The 19,368-nt window shown below is 42.9% G+C and overlaps 1 protein-coding gene across 1 annotated transcript; it reads left to right on the top strand.

Annotated features, from left to right (window-relative positions):
• Positions 1–18,762: 18,762 nt before the first annotated feature.
• Positions 18,763–19,368, top strand: LOC143635048 (uncharacterized). The gene has a single exon (XM_077102956.1). The coding sequence runs from the start codon at positions 18,763–18,765 to the stop codon at positions 19,366–19,368; it is 606 nt and encodes a 201-aa protein (XP_076959071.1).

The following is a 19,368-nucleotide window of genomic DNA, read 5'->3' as shown; positions in this document are numbered from 1 at the left end:
AGACCCAGTTCTCCGTTTTCAAATATTTGAAGAACGAATCACTGGATAATATTATCACCAGATACTATCATCTAATGACAGAGCTTAACAATTATTCGATTGCTTACCGAGAAGAAGAGATCGTTGAAAAGCTTCTCGATGCTCTCCCACCGAAGTGGGAAATGTACACCGTTCTTATGAGGGAAGACAGAGACTTTCCTAATTATGATTTGGAAACGGCAGTAAACAAGCTCAGAACTTATGAGCTTAATATGGTTCGAAAAGAAACACCAACAGATCAGATACAAGACCCTGGTATGTATGGTGCAAAAGTTAACTCAGGCTCAAGTTCGAGGCCTGAATCAGCTGCTTATTACTCAAAAGGGGAGTCAGGTTCTGACTCTTCTCATGAAGGAAACGTTTCTGTAAACTTGAACGGTGATGTCTGTTTCGTTGCTGGAGGATCAAGTACTTCAAAGCCTCAAGCATCCACAAGTGGTTTCTCTGCAAATGCCTCAAGCAATAATTATTCCAAGATGCCTATGAGTGTAAAATCTGCTGAAGAGCAGTTTGCAGTCTTTGCATCATTTATTGCTTCCTACGAAAACTACATCCAGGGGAAGATTGTGGACCCTGCTGTTCTGGATGAGGATTATGACCAGATCGATGCTGATGCTCTGGAGGAGATGGATTTGCAATGGCAAATGGCAATGATTGTGAGGCGAGTAAAACGGTTTATGAAGAAAACTGGGAGAAAGTTTGTTGGTGGTAGGCCTGGATTCGACAAATCTAAGGTAAGGTGCTATAATTGTCAGCAATACGGGCACTTTGCCAAAGAATGCAGAAATGAAATAGTTGAACGTGGACAAGGTCGGCCTACACAACACTCTGGAGTTAATAGAGAGATTAATGCCATGTTGACCAGAGAGGCAGGTGAATACAACTGGAACCTGCATTCAAATGAATCTGGTTAGCAGGCGAACATGGCTGAGGCTGAGGTTGAAGAATGTGAGAAGGTTGATGGAAATGAGAAAGCTACTGAAGAAGAAACCGCTTTCATGGTAGATGACAAGGATAATCGCTCCGAGGTAAGTACTAAGAATATTTGTACTAGTTGTGAGAATTTGTCTGAGCAACTTACAACGATAACTGATCAGTACGTCCGTTTAGATGCTGATTTTAAAACAATTAAAGAAGATCACCATTTTACGAAAGTAAGAGAAAACAGTTATAAAATCAAAATAAAAGCATGTGAAAAAGACATTCAAAGCTTAAAAACAAAACTTGCTGAGAAAATCGAAATAATTGATCTTAGTTATGTAGTTTTAGAGGAAAAGACTAAATTGATTGCTGATCTGGAAAAACAGATTGCTGACCACCAGGTGAAAGTGGTGGAACTGAATCGCAAACTTGAGCAGTTCCGGAATTCCTCGGCAATTCTTGATCACCTCGTTAGTGATCAAGGTACCTCTGCGAAGAGGGAAGGAATTGGTTATCACGAGGTTCCACCACCTTTTAACCACAACTATACTTATAATCCGAGTGTTCAGAAATCTGTTGATTTCGAAGTTCCTCAGACAACTCCAATCAAGATTACAAGTGTAGAACCAAGTGTTAGCTGTGGCGAAACGAGTTCGCCTGTTTCTAGTATTTCTGTTTCGAGTCCAGTCTCATCGGATTCGGATAAGTTGTCCGAATCAGGTAAGACGAAAGAGAAGGTAGTAATACCCACTAGTGGAGATAAAAATAAAACCTCTAAAAAGAGTACTCCACTTAACCCGTACGTCCCACCTTATGTGAGACGAACGGCTGGTAACACTGCCTCTACATCCAAAACAACATTCGACAAGAAAATAGAGAGTAGGTGTTGCTTTAGATGTAACAAATTAGGACATCTAGTTGCAGATTGCCCTCTGAAGCCGAGATTCAGAGGCGTGAAGCCAAATAAAACTGAGCATAAGCATAATTTTGATACTGCAAAAAATGAAAACTTTTCAAAATGCCAAAATGTAACTACTTCAAGTTTTCATAAAAACAAACCTCAGCTTTTCAACCAAACCACAAGATATAACACTTTCAATTCACATAGGTTTGGAAGGCATTACTCTCCATCTGCAAGGAGATTTCCTAACAGGACTTACAGGAATTATCCTGATGCTAACTTGAGAAAGCCAGGGTACGGGACGTATCGATCCAAGACCAATTGGTCTTGGATCCCAAGATTCTAATTCTTTGTTTTATTGTGCAGGAACAGTTGAACAGGGCTGCCAACAATCTTTGGATTGTAGATAGCGGCTGTTCCCGGCACATGACGGGCAACAAACACTTGTTGCACGACTTAAAACCTGTTCAGGGAGCGAGAGTTAGTTTTGCTGGTGAAAGCGGAGGAAGGATTACTGGTAGAGGAACAGTGTCAAATGGAAGGATGACACTTAAGAATGTGAATTTTGTGGAGGAATTAAAGCACAATCTGCTGAGTGTGTCGCAGATTTGTGATAAAGATTACACTGTCCATTTCACGAAGAACGAAGCGATCGTATTAAAGCCTGGTTTTCAGATACCAGACGAATGGATAGTTATGAAAGCTCCACGTGAAACGAATACATATGTGATGGATATGAGGTCTACTGAAATGGCCACCGGAGAATCTTGTTTAATGACAAAAGCAAGCGAATCAGAATCAGAATTATGGCACAGGAGAATGGGACACATTCATCTTCGGAAGATGAACTTCATTGTCAAGAATGGGCTTGTGATGGGCGTTCCCTTAAAAAGTTTTAACTTTGAAGACAAATGCATAGCATGCAAGAAGGGAAAACAACACAAGAAATCCCATCTCACCAAGAAGATCAATTCAATTGCCGGTACTCTAGAACTACTTCATATGGATCTCTTCGGTCCCGTGAATGTAAAAAGTCTAGGAGGTACTTCTTACTACTTGGTGATCACTGATGACTACTCGCGATATTCGTGGGTATATTTTCTGAAATCTAAAGATGAGACGGGTCAAATGGTGAAGAATCTAATTACTAAGGTTGAGAACGTCATGAGTAAATCAGTTAAATACATCAGAAGTGACAATGGGACAGAGTTCAAGAACTTTGAAATGGAAATCTTCTGTCTTCAGAAAGGAATTGAACATCAATACAGCGCTCCGTATACTCCGCAACAGAATGGAGTGGCTGAAAGGAAGAACCGAACGTTAATTGAAGGAGCCAGAACTATGCTGGCAGACTCGAAGCTTCCTGTGATGTTCTGGGCTGAAGCAGTTGCTACAGCCTGCTATGTTCTGAATAGGGTGTTAACCGTTAAGAGACTTGGAAAAACATGTTACGAGCTTATGCATGGAAGGAAGCCCAACTTGTGCGGTCTTGAACCATTCGGGTCTCCTTGTTCGATTCTGAAGACTAATTCGAAATTTGGTGAAGTAGCCGATGAGGGAATCCTAGTCGGTTATGTTGTTGGGACTCCCAACAGACGGGTCTTCAATACGTCGACTTGCAAGGTGGAGGTGGTTTGTAACACCGACATTACTAGTTACCAATCGCCAAAACCAAGCAATGGACCTGCTGAGCTTTTCGACTATGTTAAGCTTTTTAAGTCGTTTAACGTACCTGATTTGGAAATTTCTGAAGAAGACGAAAGAGCTGTGACGAAGATGATACTTGATGAGGAAGAGAATCTATTGCAACGACAGCTGATTGAGAAATCTCAACCTTCCACATCAAACACTATCGGTACCCCTACTGCCTCGACTGAAGATGAATTTATTAATCCTTTTCACTCTCAGCCAGAAACAACCATTGATGAGATCTATTCAAATTTGGAAGATAATTTGCATGTCGGTTCTGTTCCGACCACGAGAATACACAGAGATCACCCTTTGGAGAATATTCTAGGTGATGTGTCCACCGGTGTACAAACCAGAAAAAGCTTGAATGAGCACACCTGTGTTTATACAAGCATTAAGGAAACGGGTATACTGAACGAATGTTTGTACTCCTGCTTTATAAGCCAGATTGAACCAAAGAATTATCAAATGGCTTTAAAGGACAGCTCGTGGGTCGAAGCCATGCAAGAAGAGTTGGCTCAGTTCGAAAAGATGGAAGTTTGGACTTTGGTTGAAAAACCAAAGAATGTGCATGCTATAGGCACAAAATGGGTGTTCAAGTGCAAGAGAGATGATAAGGGGATTATCATAAGAAATAAGGCGAGGCTGGTTGTTAAAGGTTTTAATCAGCAAGAGGGTATTGATTACAATGAGGTGTTCGCTCCTGTCGCCCGGTTGGAGGCGATTAGATTGTTTTTGGCATTTGCTTCTTTTAAAAAGATGAAGGTATTTCAGTTGGACGTGAAGAGCGCGTTCCTAAATGGGAAAGTTGATGAGGTTGTGTATGTTGAGCAACCTCCGGGTTTTCCTGACCCAGACTTTCCTGATCACGTATACAAGTTGAGCAAGGCGCTGTATGGATTACATCAGGCACCTCGTGCCTGGTATTCAACGTTATCAGACTACTTGCTGGAAAATGGTTTTGAAAGAGGTTTGATCGACAGTACGTTGTTTGTGAAGAGAGAAGGAAGCGACTTCCTACTAGTTCAAGTCTACGTGGATGACATCATATTTGCTGCATCAAGAGTATCCATGTGTCAGGATTTTGAGGCTGTCATGAAGAAGAGGTTCGAGATGAGTGCTATGGGTGAACTAACTTTCTTTCTAGGATTGCAGGTTGATCAGAAGAAGGACGGGATGTTCATTCATCAGACGAAGTACGTTCATGATGTGCTCAAGAGATTCAAGATGGAGGACAGTTCTCCATATGACACTCCAATCTGCGTCAATCACAAATTGGGCGCTGAATCAGATGGTGACGCAGATGTGGACCCAACTCTGTATCGGGCGATAATAGGTTCATTAATGTATTTAACTGCTTCTAGGCCTGATATAATGTTTGCTGTTTGTCTTTGTGCTCGTTTTCAGGCAAACCCAAAGGAATCTCACATGAAAGGTGTGAAGAGGATTTTGCGGTATCTCAAAGGCAAGCCGAAGCTAGGGTTGTGGTACCCAAAGGGAGGAGACGTTGAACTGGTGGCATATACAGATTCTGATTATGGAGGATGCAATCAGAGTCGGAAGTCGACAACAGGAGGCTGTCAGTTTCTTGGAGGAAGATTAGTTTCCTGGCAGTGCAAGAAACAGACATCAGTTGCAATTTCAACATGCGAAGCTGAATATATGGCAGCATCCAACTGCTGCTCTCAGGTTTTGTGGATTCAGCAACAATTACGCGACTATGGTCTGAATTTCTTACTCACTCCTAATTTAATTGATAACACTGCCGCCATCTCAGTAATTAACAATCCCGTGAAGCATAGTAAAACTAAGCATATTGACATTCGTCATCACTTCATACGGGATTGTGCTGAGAAGAAACTGATCAAGATCGAAAAAGTTGATACACTGGAAAATTTTGCTGATTTGTTTACAAAAGCATTTGATAAATCCAGATTTCAAAACCTAATTGAGCTGAACGGGATGATCATTCCCGAGTAACCATGTCTTTGTGTTTATTTAAAATAAAAAAAAAATTCATTATTGCTTAAAATTAGTCGGTTACCTCAATTTGATGGACATATCCTCGGATATGTTTTGGTCCTCGTCTCTACTTAGAGAATGAGGATCGCCATTAACCAGAAGACTGAAAGTGACCGGGGCAGTTATGATGTGTGTTCTTTTAGTCGCTGAAAATTAGTCGGTCATTCTTAGTGAGAAGGACACATACTTGTATGTGGTCGGTCCAGTTGATCCATTGGATCTTCAGGATTGCCGTTTACCTGAATACTTTGACGTGATCGGGGCGATTGAAATCAAAATATTTTAAAGGGAAATGAAATTACTTTTCAAGTCTAATATTTCGTAAGAAGTTCTTTGCTATGTTTAACAGAAAATTGATCCAACCTTGGAAAATGATATATATACTGATTGTGTGTGCTTAACTAGTGAAGTTTTTAAGCTTAAAAGGCATTAGAACTGTCATTGTATGTCAAGGTAAATTTTTTTTTAATGGTGTGTAAAAGTCTATGTGATACAAATTAAATGTACTTGATTTTACGTGGAAACTACTTAAGAGTTTTCCATGTGTCCGTATATATCTTTCAGCATGATTGGCAGAAAAGCGTTTTTCCCAGTCATACACGAGCCCATAAGTGTTCTGATTCCCGTGAAGAAGGCGTTCCAAGACACTGCAGTGATCCAGATTCGGGACTTGCAGATGCTTATTACTCTGGAGTCAATAAGTTTGTTAAAAAAAAAAAAAAAAAAAAATTATTAAAATTCGTACTTATGAGATACTGTTACATTCAAGATTTCAAGATTTCAAGACTTCTCTATCATTGAGTAAAAGTGATGAACGGGAAACAGATCAAGAATACTTACAAGTTAATCAGACACTATGGGTCGAAGTCAACTCGGGGTGACTTGGGGAAAACTAAATACGCCTCGTGGATAGATAGGAGACATCGAATTCTCTGAGTTATTTTCCATTTAAAATTTTAAGTCTTAATCTAACTCGTATCACAGAAACTATGAAAACCGCTTTAAGTTTTTACCTGCTTACAAGCTGTCACTATATGTCATAATACAGCTAAACACGGATCCAAGTGACAGTCACGTAGTTAGTATGATTCCTGTTAGGATCTTTTCTAAAACGTAGTGGTCCCTGACTAGACTGAAATTTGATCCCTTATTTCGTTAAATTTTTATAAGTTTTTCTATTTTTGTAGTTATATTATTTTATAGCTGGTTACTGGGTCATGATCATATTTGTTTAACTCTTTTTAGAAGATTCTAATGTTAATTGAAAATTGTTCAAACTTAAAGGGTTGATTCTGAAATTACAGGCGAAGTTGTTGAATCAGGCGAACTTGTGCCTAACTTCGCCTAGGCGAAGTTAAGCGTAACTTTGCCTGATCAACTCTGGCCCTATATAAGAAGTCAAACAGTGTAAAAAGTTCATTATTTACAACCTACGGCGAACTTATAATCAGAGCGTATTTTCCGGCGAACTTGATTTTCTTTCCGATTTCGATCTTTGATTCCAGTTTCTATTATTCATTGAGGGTATGTGTTGTCGATATCCTTCATAAACATACTCGTTCTTTATAGTTTTTACCCGGTTCGAGACCTCGGGTCATCGGACCTTCAAAACCTAGTTTTTCGACCTTGTAATACGTGTTCAAGGACGAGCTTTTCGTCTTAAAACCATTATTATGTGTTGTTCTTCACTCCTGGATAGTCAAATCGTTGCGAAATCATCGGATCTTGGCCTTTGAATCTGAACAGTCGCCGTTTCAGATTCAGGCGAAGTTAGGGTTGAGGCGAAGTTATCCGCAACTTCGCCTGGGACTTAATTTCGCTTGAGGCGAAGTTTTCCACAACTTCGCCTGAAGCTTAATTTCGCCAAACACTTATCTTCGCCTGAGGCGATGTTGTGATAAGGCGAAGTTATCTTCAACTTCGCCTAAACCATTTTGTTTAACAGTTATTTAGACGAAGTTACAGATGAAGCGAAGTTGTTCCCAACTTCGCCTCACCTTTAAGTTCGCCTATACAGTTTTAATCACAACTTCGCTCATGGTATAACGCGAACTTGTGAGTTGCTTAACAGTTATCTAACTTGGTTTGTTTAGTGCAGATATGGCTGCTGTTGGCGGTGCTGGTGGTGATGACGGTAATGATCAAAGACAGTTCTTTCCAGCGCATAACCAGTACATCATGTTAGATCCAGACGCAAGTGGCGTGGAGGACTACAGGGAGATAATCACATTTCTCCTGCGCTCAAGGATCTTCCATGCGATCACGAATACCCTGCCTATATCACTACCTAACATTGAAGACTTTTGGCAGTCGGTAGAGTATGATTGCCGGGTTGATCCACCGGTGATGCGAGCAACCGTAAATGGTCACGTTGTGCAGTTCTCTTCAGAAGATATACGGTTGGCTTTGCAGTTTGGAGAAGAAACTAGGGATGACCCAACGGAGTTCGTCGCTCCTTTTCGTGATGGGGCATATCTCAGGATGGGTTATTCAGGTCCGTTGGGGGACACGCAGAGGAGAAAAGGATTTTTGCTAGATCAGTGACGCTTCCTAATGCACGTCTTGATCGTGTGCATGTCTGGGAGGAAGGCAGGAACTGATGGAATGGGCGCGACGATGCAGTCTGCCATGACTGCCCTGACTTACAACAGAAGATATTCATTTAGTCAGCTGATATTTTACGAGATTGATCGTCAGAGGAGGGCTGTGGCGCGCGAGCGATTTATTATGTATCCTCGGTTCTTACAAATGATTCTCAATCATGTGGCTCCGTTGCTACCTCAGAGACGCCCTATTAGATACGTTGAATGTGTGACGAAGCGTATCTTTGCTCAGTGTCGCACTTCTAGCGCACGAAGCAAGCCTGAGCTGCGTCCCAGGCATACTCCACTGTTCGGGTATCTTGTCAACCCGGAGTATGTTCCTGCTGGTGGGGACGAGTTCAGAGACCCAAGACCACATCAGGCGGCAGCACCCCAGGCTGTATCGGCTGCTCCTGTTGTATCTACTGTTGCCTCTGCTGCTGTGCCAGCTGCTGCATCTCCTGCTGTGCCTACTGCTGAAGAAGTAGATCTTGATGCTGCTTTTGGCGGCCATGGATTGTTTGATATGGATGTCTCAGGTTCTCAGGTCATGGAGGTTACTAGAGCAGTTACTTCGGTAGCTGACTCCGATCTTGACGAAACATTTGCTGAAGCGAGACGACTAATGGTGTCTCGGGAGAGAACGACTGGAAAGAGGCCGAGAACTGTTGACGATGATGATGAGGAAGTTGATGAAGAAGAAGCAGTTCAACTAGTGCTCAGGCGTTCAAGAAGAGAACGGACAGGTATGGGTTCGGGAGCTGGAGAATCTTCAAGGCTGGTACGTTTTGCTCCACCTGCCTTGTCTGGTATGTCTCTTATTCCTTCTACAGCACAGGTTACTGCCGTCGAGACGTCGGCTCCAGCAGTTGTGTCTTTACCACCCCAATCGCTTACTCCACCGGTGGTAGTTGCACGATTTGTTGAGTCCACAGTTACTACTACTGCAGGGTTACCAAGTGTACCACCTGTGGTCACTTCTGCTGCTGATGTCCCGCCGACTCCAACGCCTACTTCAGACTCCGAAAGGATTGCTTCGCTAGAGCGGATTGTAGCTGAACAGTCAAAGACCATACAAAGCCTAGTGGAATCCAATCGCCTGCAAGCATCCCTCCTGGTTGCGCACGGGAAAGTAATAGATGCCTTCAAAGAGTTCTTGGCATCTCAGGGGGAGAAGACTTGTAGGGGAGATGAGTTGAGGACAAAACGGAGAGAAGATCAAGACGATGATCCCAATGCACCGGAAGGTGCAGGTGGTGAGCTGCCAAGAACCTCTCAGGCTCTTGGGGCTTCCACAGCTGAGGGGGAGTCTACAAGTGCAGCTGGTGACGAGGTGGTAGCGGTTGATGATGATGATGATGTCGAAGACGTAATCGACGCATTAAAAGAGCTGGATGAGGATGATGATGATTTTATGCTGGAAGAAGATGTGCTGCCGGTTGATGAGATTGAGAAGATCGGTGAGCAAATTACTGTTGAGAATGTGATAGAGGAAGGGGAGATTGTAGATGACTCCGTGGAACACGAGATTCCGGAGGTTGAGATGCCAGAGATGGGTGATAAGACTGTTGAGGAAGATACTGAATGGGAGGAACAACCGAATTGGAAGGAAGGTTGTGCTCACTGGTTCATAAAGACGAAGAAGCCGGCGATCCCTAAAATGTTCAAAAAGAGTTACAATATTAAGGGATACGCAGAAGCAAAGAAAGGTATTATCTGCTGGATATATGATGAGCAGCTGCGGCTCTTCGTGATCAAAAGATACGATGGAATTCAGTACTTCAGGAGAACGTTGAGATCTTTAAACACACTGCCTGAATGTGAGGTAAAAGATTTAGCCAGATTGGGATTGATAAACCGAAGTGAAGACAACATGGCTAGAATCATCGGGAAGATCGTGTGGAAGGAGTGTATTAAGGAGAAGAAGTTTGAGCTGATGAGACCACAAAAGGGGAAACTTGTCGAAGACAAGGATAGAGGTCTGAGAGCTGATGGAAAGCCTTGGATGATAATGAAGTATAAACCGATCCGGTGCCTTAAAGAAGTACCGATGAAGCTCATGCCCAAGGACGTGCTCAAAGATCTAAAATGGTGGTTCGTGGACTGTGAGACAGCGGAGGCGGTAATGGAAGATGTGGATGAACAAGAAGTGCTTAGGGTTTACGACCCGATGCATCTTGTTAATCTATCGCAGGCTGATCTGAAGATGCTCAACGAGAAGAAGATCTTCTACATTCCTGCTTGGAAGGATCAAGCTAGGAAATATCAAGGGGTGGTGTCGGTGTGTGTTAGAAAGGGAGCGCACGCGTAGAGATGCAAGATTACAAGACTCAAGATTTGAAGATCAAGATATGAAGCTACTGCCAAGGGGGAGTCTGTTGGTACATGTGTGTCAGTAATTCATAGTCTAGCATTTGTAATCGAGTCTGTAATGTAATTATGTTTATGATTATGTTTATGTTTTTGTATGTGCGAAGTTGTCAACAAGTTCGCTTAGGCGAACTTGTCAAACAAGCGAAGTTGTCAACAAGTTCGCTCAGGCGAACTTGTTGAACAAGCGAAGTTAAGGACAACTTCGCCTGAGGCGAAGTTGTCGTGCTTATATAAACTGTTCGCTGTAACAGTTTTTAGGTGTTCATTAGTTCAAGAGTTCGTGAGTTCGAGGGTTAGCAAGTTACGTGTTTACAAGTCAGTCTGTAATAGTGACCTCGCGTCACGTGAACGTGTTATCAATATAACGTGTTTCGGTTATTGCTCGTGTGTTTGATTTATACGTATTCTACGCTCGTATCTAACTACGCAGGGATTCCGCACCTGCGCAGATAGCGACATCCCGTGTACGATCCGTCCAGGAACCTACAATAGATTCGAGGGGCAAATGGTGTCAGTAGTTCCTGGACGTTTTACTGCGGATCGTACAGTTCAAATGGAAGGATTTCGGGTTGCCGTCACAGTTCTTCAGGCGAAGTTATTGTTCATCAGGCGAAGTTGCCGTCACTGTTCGTAGCGTTTTGGTGTTTTTTTTTTTTTTTTTTTTTGAACGAACATGTTATATATTGATCGACAGTACGTTGATGATGATTTCAACGTTATCAGACTACTTGCTGGAAAATGGTTTTGAAAGAGGTTTGATCGACAGTACGTTGTTTGTGAAGAGAGAAGGAAGCGACTTCCTACTAGTTCAAGTCTACGTGGATGACATCATATTTGCTGCATCAAGAGTATCCATGTGTCAGGATTTTGAGGCTGTCATGAAGAAGAGGTTCGAGATGAGTGCTATGGGTGAACTAACTTTCTTTCTAGGATTGCAGGTTGATCAGAAGAAGGACGGGATGTTCATTCATCAGACGAAGTACGTTCATGATGTGCTCAAGAGATTCAAGATGGAGGACAGTTCTCCATATGACACTCCAATCTGCGTCAATCACAAATTGGGCGCTGAATCAGATGGTGACGCAGATGTGGACCCAACTCTGTATCGGGCGATAATAGGTTCATTAATGTATTTAACTGCTTCTAGGCCTGATATAATGTTTGCTGTTTGTCTTTGTGCTCGTTTTCAGGCAAACCCAAAGGAATCTCACATGAAAGGTGTGAAGAGGATTTTGCGGTATCTCAAAGGCAAGCCGAAGCTAGGGTTGTGGTACCCAAAGGGAGGAGACGTTGAACTGGTGGCATATACAGATTCTGATTATGGAGGATGCAATCAGAGTCGGAAGTCGACAACAGGAGGCTGTCAGTTTCTTGGAGGAAGATTAGTTTCCTGGCAGTGCAAGAAACAGACATCAGTTGCAATTTCAACATGCAAAGCTGAATATATGGCAGCATCCAACTGTTGCTCTCAGGTTTTGTGGATTCAGCAACAATTACGCGACTATGGTCTGAATTTCTTACTCACTCCTATTTTAATTGATAACACTGCCGCCATCTCAGTAATTAACAATCCCGTGAAGCATAGTAAAACTAAGCATATTGACATTCGTCATCACTTCATACGGGATTGTGCTGAGAAGAAACTGATCAAGATCGAAAAAGTTGATACACTGGAAAATTTTGCTGATTTGTTTACAAAAGCATTTGATAAATCCATATTTCAAAACCTAATTGAGCTGAACGGGATGATCATTCCCGAGTAACCATGTCTTTGTGTTTATTTAAAATAAAAAAAAAATTCATTATTGCTTAAAATTAGTCGGTTACCTCAGTTTGATGGACATATCCTCGGATATGTTTTGGTCCTCGTCTCTACTTAGAGAATGAGGATCGCCATTAACCAGAAGACTGAAAGTGACCGGGGCAGTTATGATGTGTGTTCTTTTAGTCGCTGAAAATTAGTCGGTCATTCTTAGTGAGAAGGACACATACTTGTATGTGGTCGGTCCAGTTGATCCATTGGATCTTCAGGATTACCGTTTACCTGAATACTTTGACGTGATCGGGGCGATTGAAATCAAAATATTTTAAAGGGAAATGAAATTACTTTTCAAGTCTAATACTTCGTAAGAAGTTCTTTGCTATGTTTAACAGAAAATTGATCCAACCTTGGAAAATGATATATATACTGATTGTGTGTGCTTAACTAGTGAAGTTTTTAAGCTTAAAAGGCATTAGAACTGTCATTGTATGTCAAGGTAAATTTTTTTTTTAATGGTGTGTGAAAGTCTATGTGATACAAATTAAATGTACTTGATTTTACGTGGAAACTACTTAAGAGTTTTCCATGTGTCCGTATATATCTTTCCGCATGATTGGCAGAAAAGCGTTTTTCCCAGTCATACACGAGCCCATGTGTGTTCTGATTCCCGTGAAGAAAGCGTTTCAAGACACTGCAGTGATCCAGATTCGGGACTTGCAGTAAAATTCTACTTTGAAGTCAATGTTAAAAAAAAAAAAAAAAAAAAAAAAAAAAAATATTTTTGAGTTATTGTAACATATTAGTGATCATAAATTCAAGACTTCTCTATCTTAGAGCAAGATGAAGAACGGGAAACAGAAGAAGAATACATACAAGATAATCAGACACTATGGGTCGAAGTCAATTCGGGGTGACTTGGGGAAAGCCAAATACGCTTTGAGGATAGATAGGAGGCATCAATATTTCTGAGTTGTTGCCCACTTAAATTTTAAGGATTAATTGAACATAACTCGTATCACAGAAATGATGAAAACCATCTTAAGTATATTACCTGCTTACAACCTGTCTCTATATGTCATAATACAGCTAAACACGGATCTATGTGACAGTCACGTAGTTAGTATGATTCCTGTTAGGATCTTTTCTAAAACATAGCTGTCCCTACCAAGACTGAAATTTGATCCCTTATTTCGTTAAATTTTTATAAGTTTTTCTATTTTTGTAGTTATATTATTTTATAGCTGGTTACTGGGTCATGATCATATTTGTTTAACTCTTTTTAGAAGATTCTAATGTTAATTGAAAATTGTTCAAACTTAAAGGGGTGATTCTGAAATTACAGGCGAAGTTGTTGAATCAGGCGAACTTGTGCCTAACTTCGCCTAGGCGAAGTTAAGCGTAACTTCGCCTGATCAACTCTGGCCCTATATAAGAAATCAAACAGTGTAAAAAGTTCATTATTTACAACCTACGGCGAACTTATAATCAGAGCGTATTTTCCGGCGAACTTGATTTTCTTTCCGATTTCGATCTTTGATTCCAGTTTCTATTATTCATTGAGGGTATGTGTTGTCGATATCCTTCATAAACATACTCGTTCTTTATAGTTTTTACCCGGTTCGAGACCTCGGGTCATCGGACCTTCAAAACCTAGTTTTTCGACCTTGTAATACGTGTTCAAGGACGAGCTTTTCGTCTTAAAACCATTATTATGTGTTGTTCTTCACTCCTGGATAGTCAAATCGTTGCGAAATCATCGGATCTTGGCCTTTGAATCTGAACAGTCGCCGTTTCAGATTCAGGCGAAGTTAGGGTTGAGGCGAAGTTATCCGCAACTTCGCCTGGGACTTAATTTCGCTTGAGGCGAAGTTTTCCACAACTTCGCCTGAAGCTTAATTTCGCCTAACACTTATCTTCGCCTGAGGCGATGTTGTGATAAGGCGAAGTTATCTTCAACTTCGCCTAAACCAATTTGTTTAACAGTTATTTAGACGAAGTTACAGATGAAGCGAAGTTGTTCCCAACTTCGCCTCACCTTTAAGTTCGCCTATACAGTTTTAATCACAACTTCGCTCATGGTATAACGCGAACTTGTGAGTTGCTTAACAGTTATCTAACTTGGTTTGTTTAGTGCAGATATGGCTGCTGTTGGCGGTGCTGGTGGTGATGACGGTAATGATCAAAGACAGTTCTTTCCAGCGCATAACCAGTACATCATGTTAGATCCAGACGCAAGTGGCGTGGAGGACTACAGGGAGATAATCACATTTCTCCTGCGCTCAAGGATCTTCCATGCGATCACGAATACCCTGCCTATATCACTACCTAACATTGAAGACTTTTGGCAGTCGGTAGAGTATGATTGCCGGGTTGATCCACCGGTGATGCGAGCAACCGTAAATGGTCACGTTGTGCAGTTCTCTTCAGAAGATATACGGTTGGCTTTGCAGTTTGGAGAAGAAACTAGGGATGACCCAACGGAGTTCGTCGCTCCTTTTCGTGATGGGGCATATCTCAGGATGGGTTATTCAGGTCCGTTGGGGGACACGCAGAGGAGAAAAGGATTTTTGCTAGATCAGTGACGCTTCCTAATGCACGTCTTGATCGTGTGCATGTCTGGGAGGAAGGCAGGAACTGATGGAATGGGCGCGACGATGCAGTCTGCCATGACTGCCCTGACTTACAACAGAAGATATTCATTTAGTCAGCTGATATTTTACGAGATTGATCGTCAGAGGAGGGCTGTGGCGCGCGAGCGATTTATTATGTATCCTCGGTTCTTACAAATGATTCTCAATCATGTGGCTCCGTTGCTACCTCAGAGACGCCCTATTAGATACGTTGAATGTGTGACGAAGCGTATCTTTGCTCAGTGTCGCACTTCTAGCGCACGAAGCAAGCCTGAGCTGCGTCCCAGGCATACTCCACTGTTCGGGTATCTTGTCAACCCGGAGTATGTTCCTGCTGGTGGGGACGAGTTCAGAGACCCAAGACCACATCAGGCGGCAGCACCCCAGGCTGTATCGGCTGCTCCTGTTGTATCTACTGTTGCCTCTGCTGCTGTGCCAGCTGCTGCATCTCCTGCTGTGCCTACTGCTGAAGAAGTAGATCTTGATGCTGATTTTGGCGGCCATGGATTGTTTGATATGGATGTCTCAGGTTCTCAGGTCATGGAGGTTACTAGAGCAGTTACTTCGGTAGCTGACTTCGATCTTGACGAAACATTTGCTGAAGCGAGACGACTAATGGTGTCTCGGGAGAGAACGACTGGAAAGAGGCCGAGAACTGTTGACGATGATGATGAGGAAGTTGATGAAGAAGAAGCAGTTCAACTAGTGCTCAGGCGTTCAAGAAGAGAACGGACAGGTATGGGTTCGGGAGCTGGAGAATCTTCAAGGCTGGTACGTTTTGCTCCACCTGCCTTGTCTGGTATGTCTCTTATTCCTTCTACAGCACAGGTTACTGCCGTCGGGACGTCGGCTCCAGCAGTTGTGTCTTTACCACCCCAATCGCTTACTCCACCGGTGGTAGTTGCACGATTTGTTGAGTCCACAGTTACTACTACTGCAGGGTTACCAAGTGTACCACCTGCGGTCACTTCTGCTGCTGATGTCCCGCCGACTCCAACGCCTACTTCAGACTCCGAAAGGATTGCTTCGCTAGAGCGGATTGTAGCTGAACAGTCAAAGACCATACAAAGCCTAGTGGAATCCAATCGCCTGCAAGCATCCCTCCTGGTTGCGCACGGGAAAGTAATAGATGCCTTCAAAGAGTTCTTGGCATCTCAGGGGGAGAAGACTTGTAGGGGAGATGAGTTGAGGACAAAACGGAGATAAGATCAAGACGATGATCCCAATGCACCGGAAGGTGCAGGTGGTGAGCTGCCAAGAACCTCTTAGGCTCTTGGGGCTTCCACAGCTGAGGGGGAGTCTACAAGTGCAGCTGGTGACGAGGTGGTAGCGGTTGATGATGATGATGATGTCGAAGACGTAATCGACGCATTAAAAGAGCTGGATGAGGATGATGATGATTTTATGCTGGAAGAAGATGTGCTGCCGGTTGATGAGATTGAGAAGATCGGTGAGCAAATTACTGTTGAGAATGTGATAGAGGAAGGGGAGATTGTAGATGACTCCGTGGAACACGAGATTCCGGAGGTTGAGATGCCAGAGATGGGTGATAAGACTGTTGAGGAAGATACTAAATGGGAGGAACAACCGAATTGGAAGGAAGGTTGTGCTCACTGGTTCATAAAGACGAAGAAGCCGGCGATCCCTAAAATGTTCAAAAAGAGTTACAATATTAAGGGATACGCAGAAGCAAAGAAAGGTATTATCTGCTGGATATATGATGAGCAGCTGCGGCTCTTCGTGATCAAAAGATACGATGGAATTCAGTACTTCAGGAGAACGTTGAGATCTTTAAACACACTGCCTGAATGTGAGGTAAAAGATTTAGCCAGATTGGGATTGATAAACCGAAGTGAAGACAACATGGCTAGAATCATCGGGAAGATCGTGTGGAAGGAGTGTATTAAGGAGAAGAAGTTTGAGCTGATGAGACCACAAAAGGGGAAACTTGTCGAAGACAAGGATAGAGGTCTGAGAGCTGATGGAAAGCCTTGGATGATAATGAAGTATAAACCGATCCGGTGCCTTAAAGAAGTACCGATGAAGCTCATGCCCAAGGACGTGCTCAAAGATCTAAAATGGTGGTTCGTGGACTGTGAGACAGCGGAGGCGGTAATGGAAGATGTGGATGAACAAGAAGTGCTTAGGGTTTACGACCCGATGCATCTTGTTAATCTATCGCAGGCTGATCTGAAGATGCTCAACAAGAAGAAGATCTTCTACATTCCTGCTTGGAAGGATCAAGCTAGGAAATATCAAGGGGTGGTGTCGGTGTGTGTTAGAAAGGGAGCGCACGCGTAGAGATGCAAGATTACAAGACTCAAGATTTGAAGATCAAGATATGAAGCTACTGCCAAGGGGGAGTCTGTTGGTACATGTGTGTCAGTAGTTCATAGTCTAGCATTTGTAATCGAGTCTGTAATGTAATTATGTTTATGATTATGTTTATGTTTTTTTATGTGCGAAGTTGTCAACAAGTTCGCTTAGGCGAACTTGTCAAACAAGCGAAGTTGTCAACAAGTTCGCTCAGGCGAACTTGTTGAACAAGCGAAGTTAAGGACAACTTCGCCTGAGGCGAAGTTGTCGTGCTTATATAAACTGTTCGTTGTAACAGTTTGTAGGTGTTCATTAGTTCAAGAGTTCGTGAGTTCGAGGGTTAGCAAGTTACGTGTTTACAAGTCAGTCTGTAATAGTGACCTCGCGTCACGTGTTCGTGTTATCAATATAACGTGTTTCGGTTATTGCTCGTGTGTTTGATTTATACGTATTCTACGCTCGTATCTAACTACGCAGGGATTCCGCACCTGCGCAGATAGCGACATCCCGTGTACGATCCGTCCGGGAACCTACAAAATTCCTTGGAGTAATTGTTACTAGTGCGGGCTTCAAAGCTAATCCGAATAAAGGTCAAGTTGTAGCCCGCATGACTTCTCCTTCCTCTCTCAAAGAGGTTCAGACGCTTAATGGTCGATTGGTTTCCTTGAATCGCTTTTTGGCAAATCATGCAGCCAAATCCTATCCATTCATATCAACATTGAGAAATTGCCTCAAGAAAACATATTTAAATGGACCGCAGAAACGGAACAAGCTTTCTTGGAGGTAAAAAAGTGTTTGATGGAATTGCCCACGTTGACAGCACCTTCCACGGGGGAACCTTTGACGATATACTTGTCGGCATCAGACATTTCTATCGGGGCTGTCCTCCTGAAAGATAGAAAGAATGTTCAAACACCGATCTATTACGTCAACAGAACATTGTCAGGCCCGGAAACCATATATTCAATGCTGGAAAAACTCGTTTTAGCATTGGTCTACGCTGCCTGACGCCTCCGCAGGTACTTCCAAGGGCATCCTATCAACGTGTTAACTGGATACAAACTCAAGAACGTTCTATGTAAGCCAGAATTGTCTGGGTGATTGGCGAAGTGGGCCATCGAGCTGGGTGAACATGCGATAGAATACAAACCCAGGCCAGGAATTAAAGGGCAGGTATTGGCGGACTTCGTCACTGAGGTCCCGCGACACAAAGAAAGAGAATGTTTGATTGAACAGCAACCCCAAGCACCTCCTGAACTGGGACAAATTTGGTCACTATTCACGGATGGGGCTTCAAGCAACGAAGGATCGGGCGCAGGTCTCAGGCTAGTCAATCCCGGAGGCCACAAATTTACATACGCCATAAAGTTAGACTTCAAGAGTACTAACAATGAGGCGGAGTATGAGGCTTTCCTGGCAGGCCTGCGGATAGCCAAAAAACTGGAGGTGAAACACTTGGAAGCCTGCATGGATTCCAAGTTAATTACGGGACAGATCAATGGCACGTACGAAGCAAAGAACGACGTAATGGCTTCATACGTGTCACAGGCGAAAGATTTGATGCTTCAGTTTTCTTCGTGTAAAGTAATTCACATAAAACGAAGTGAGAACAAGTCAGCAGATGCTCTTAGTAAGTTGGCTTCAACGAACTTCGAACATTTCGCTAAAGACATTCGCATTGAAATACTGGATCGCCCATCTGTCCCGCAACATCAAGTTTTGGTAATTCAAACTGGAGTGGAATCTTGGATGACACCTATCATCGCATACCTGTCATCAGGGGCTCTCCCAGAAGGAAAAATCGCAGCCTGGAAGATAAAACACAAAGCTTTGAACTATCAGATGTATGACGGTGTTTTATACCGACGTTCCTTCCTCGGTCCATTGCTTCGATGCGTGGATACCGAACACGCGAACTATTCAATCAGAGAAGTTCGTGAAGAAATCTGCGGTCTTCACCCGGGCCCGCGTATGGTCGTAACGAAACTGATGAATGCTGGATATTATTGGCCGGGAATGCATTTGGACGCTGTGCATGAAATCAGGAAGTGTGATTCATGCCAACGCCATGCTCCCAACACGCTACGACCAAAGAATGAGCTTGTTCCAGTCACTTCAGCCTGGCCATTCTAG

Source organism: Bidens hawaiensis, unplaced genomic scaffold (genome assembly GCF_021521415.1).
Source record: "Bidens hawaiensis isolate Kalapana, Puna unplaced genomic scaffold, B.hawaiensis_p1.1 tig00007389_1, whole genome shotgun sequence".
NCBI classification, from domain to species: Eukaryota; Viridiplantae; Streptophyta; class Magnoliopsida; order Asterales; family Asteraceae; genus Bidens; species Bidens hawaiensis.
The sequence above is the reverse complement of the archived record's forward strand: the minus strand, read 5'-3'. Positions and strand labels throughout refer to the sequence as shown.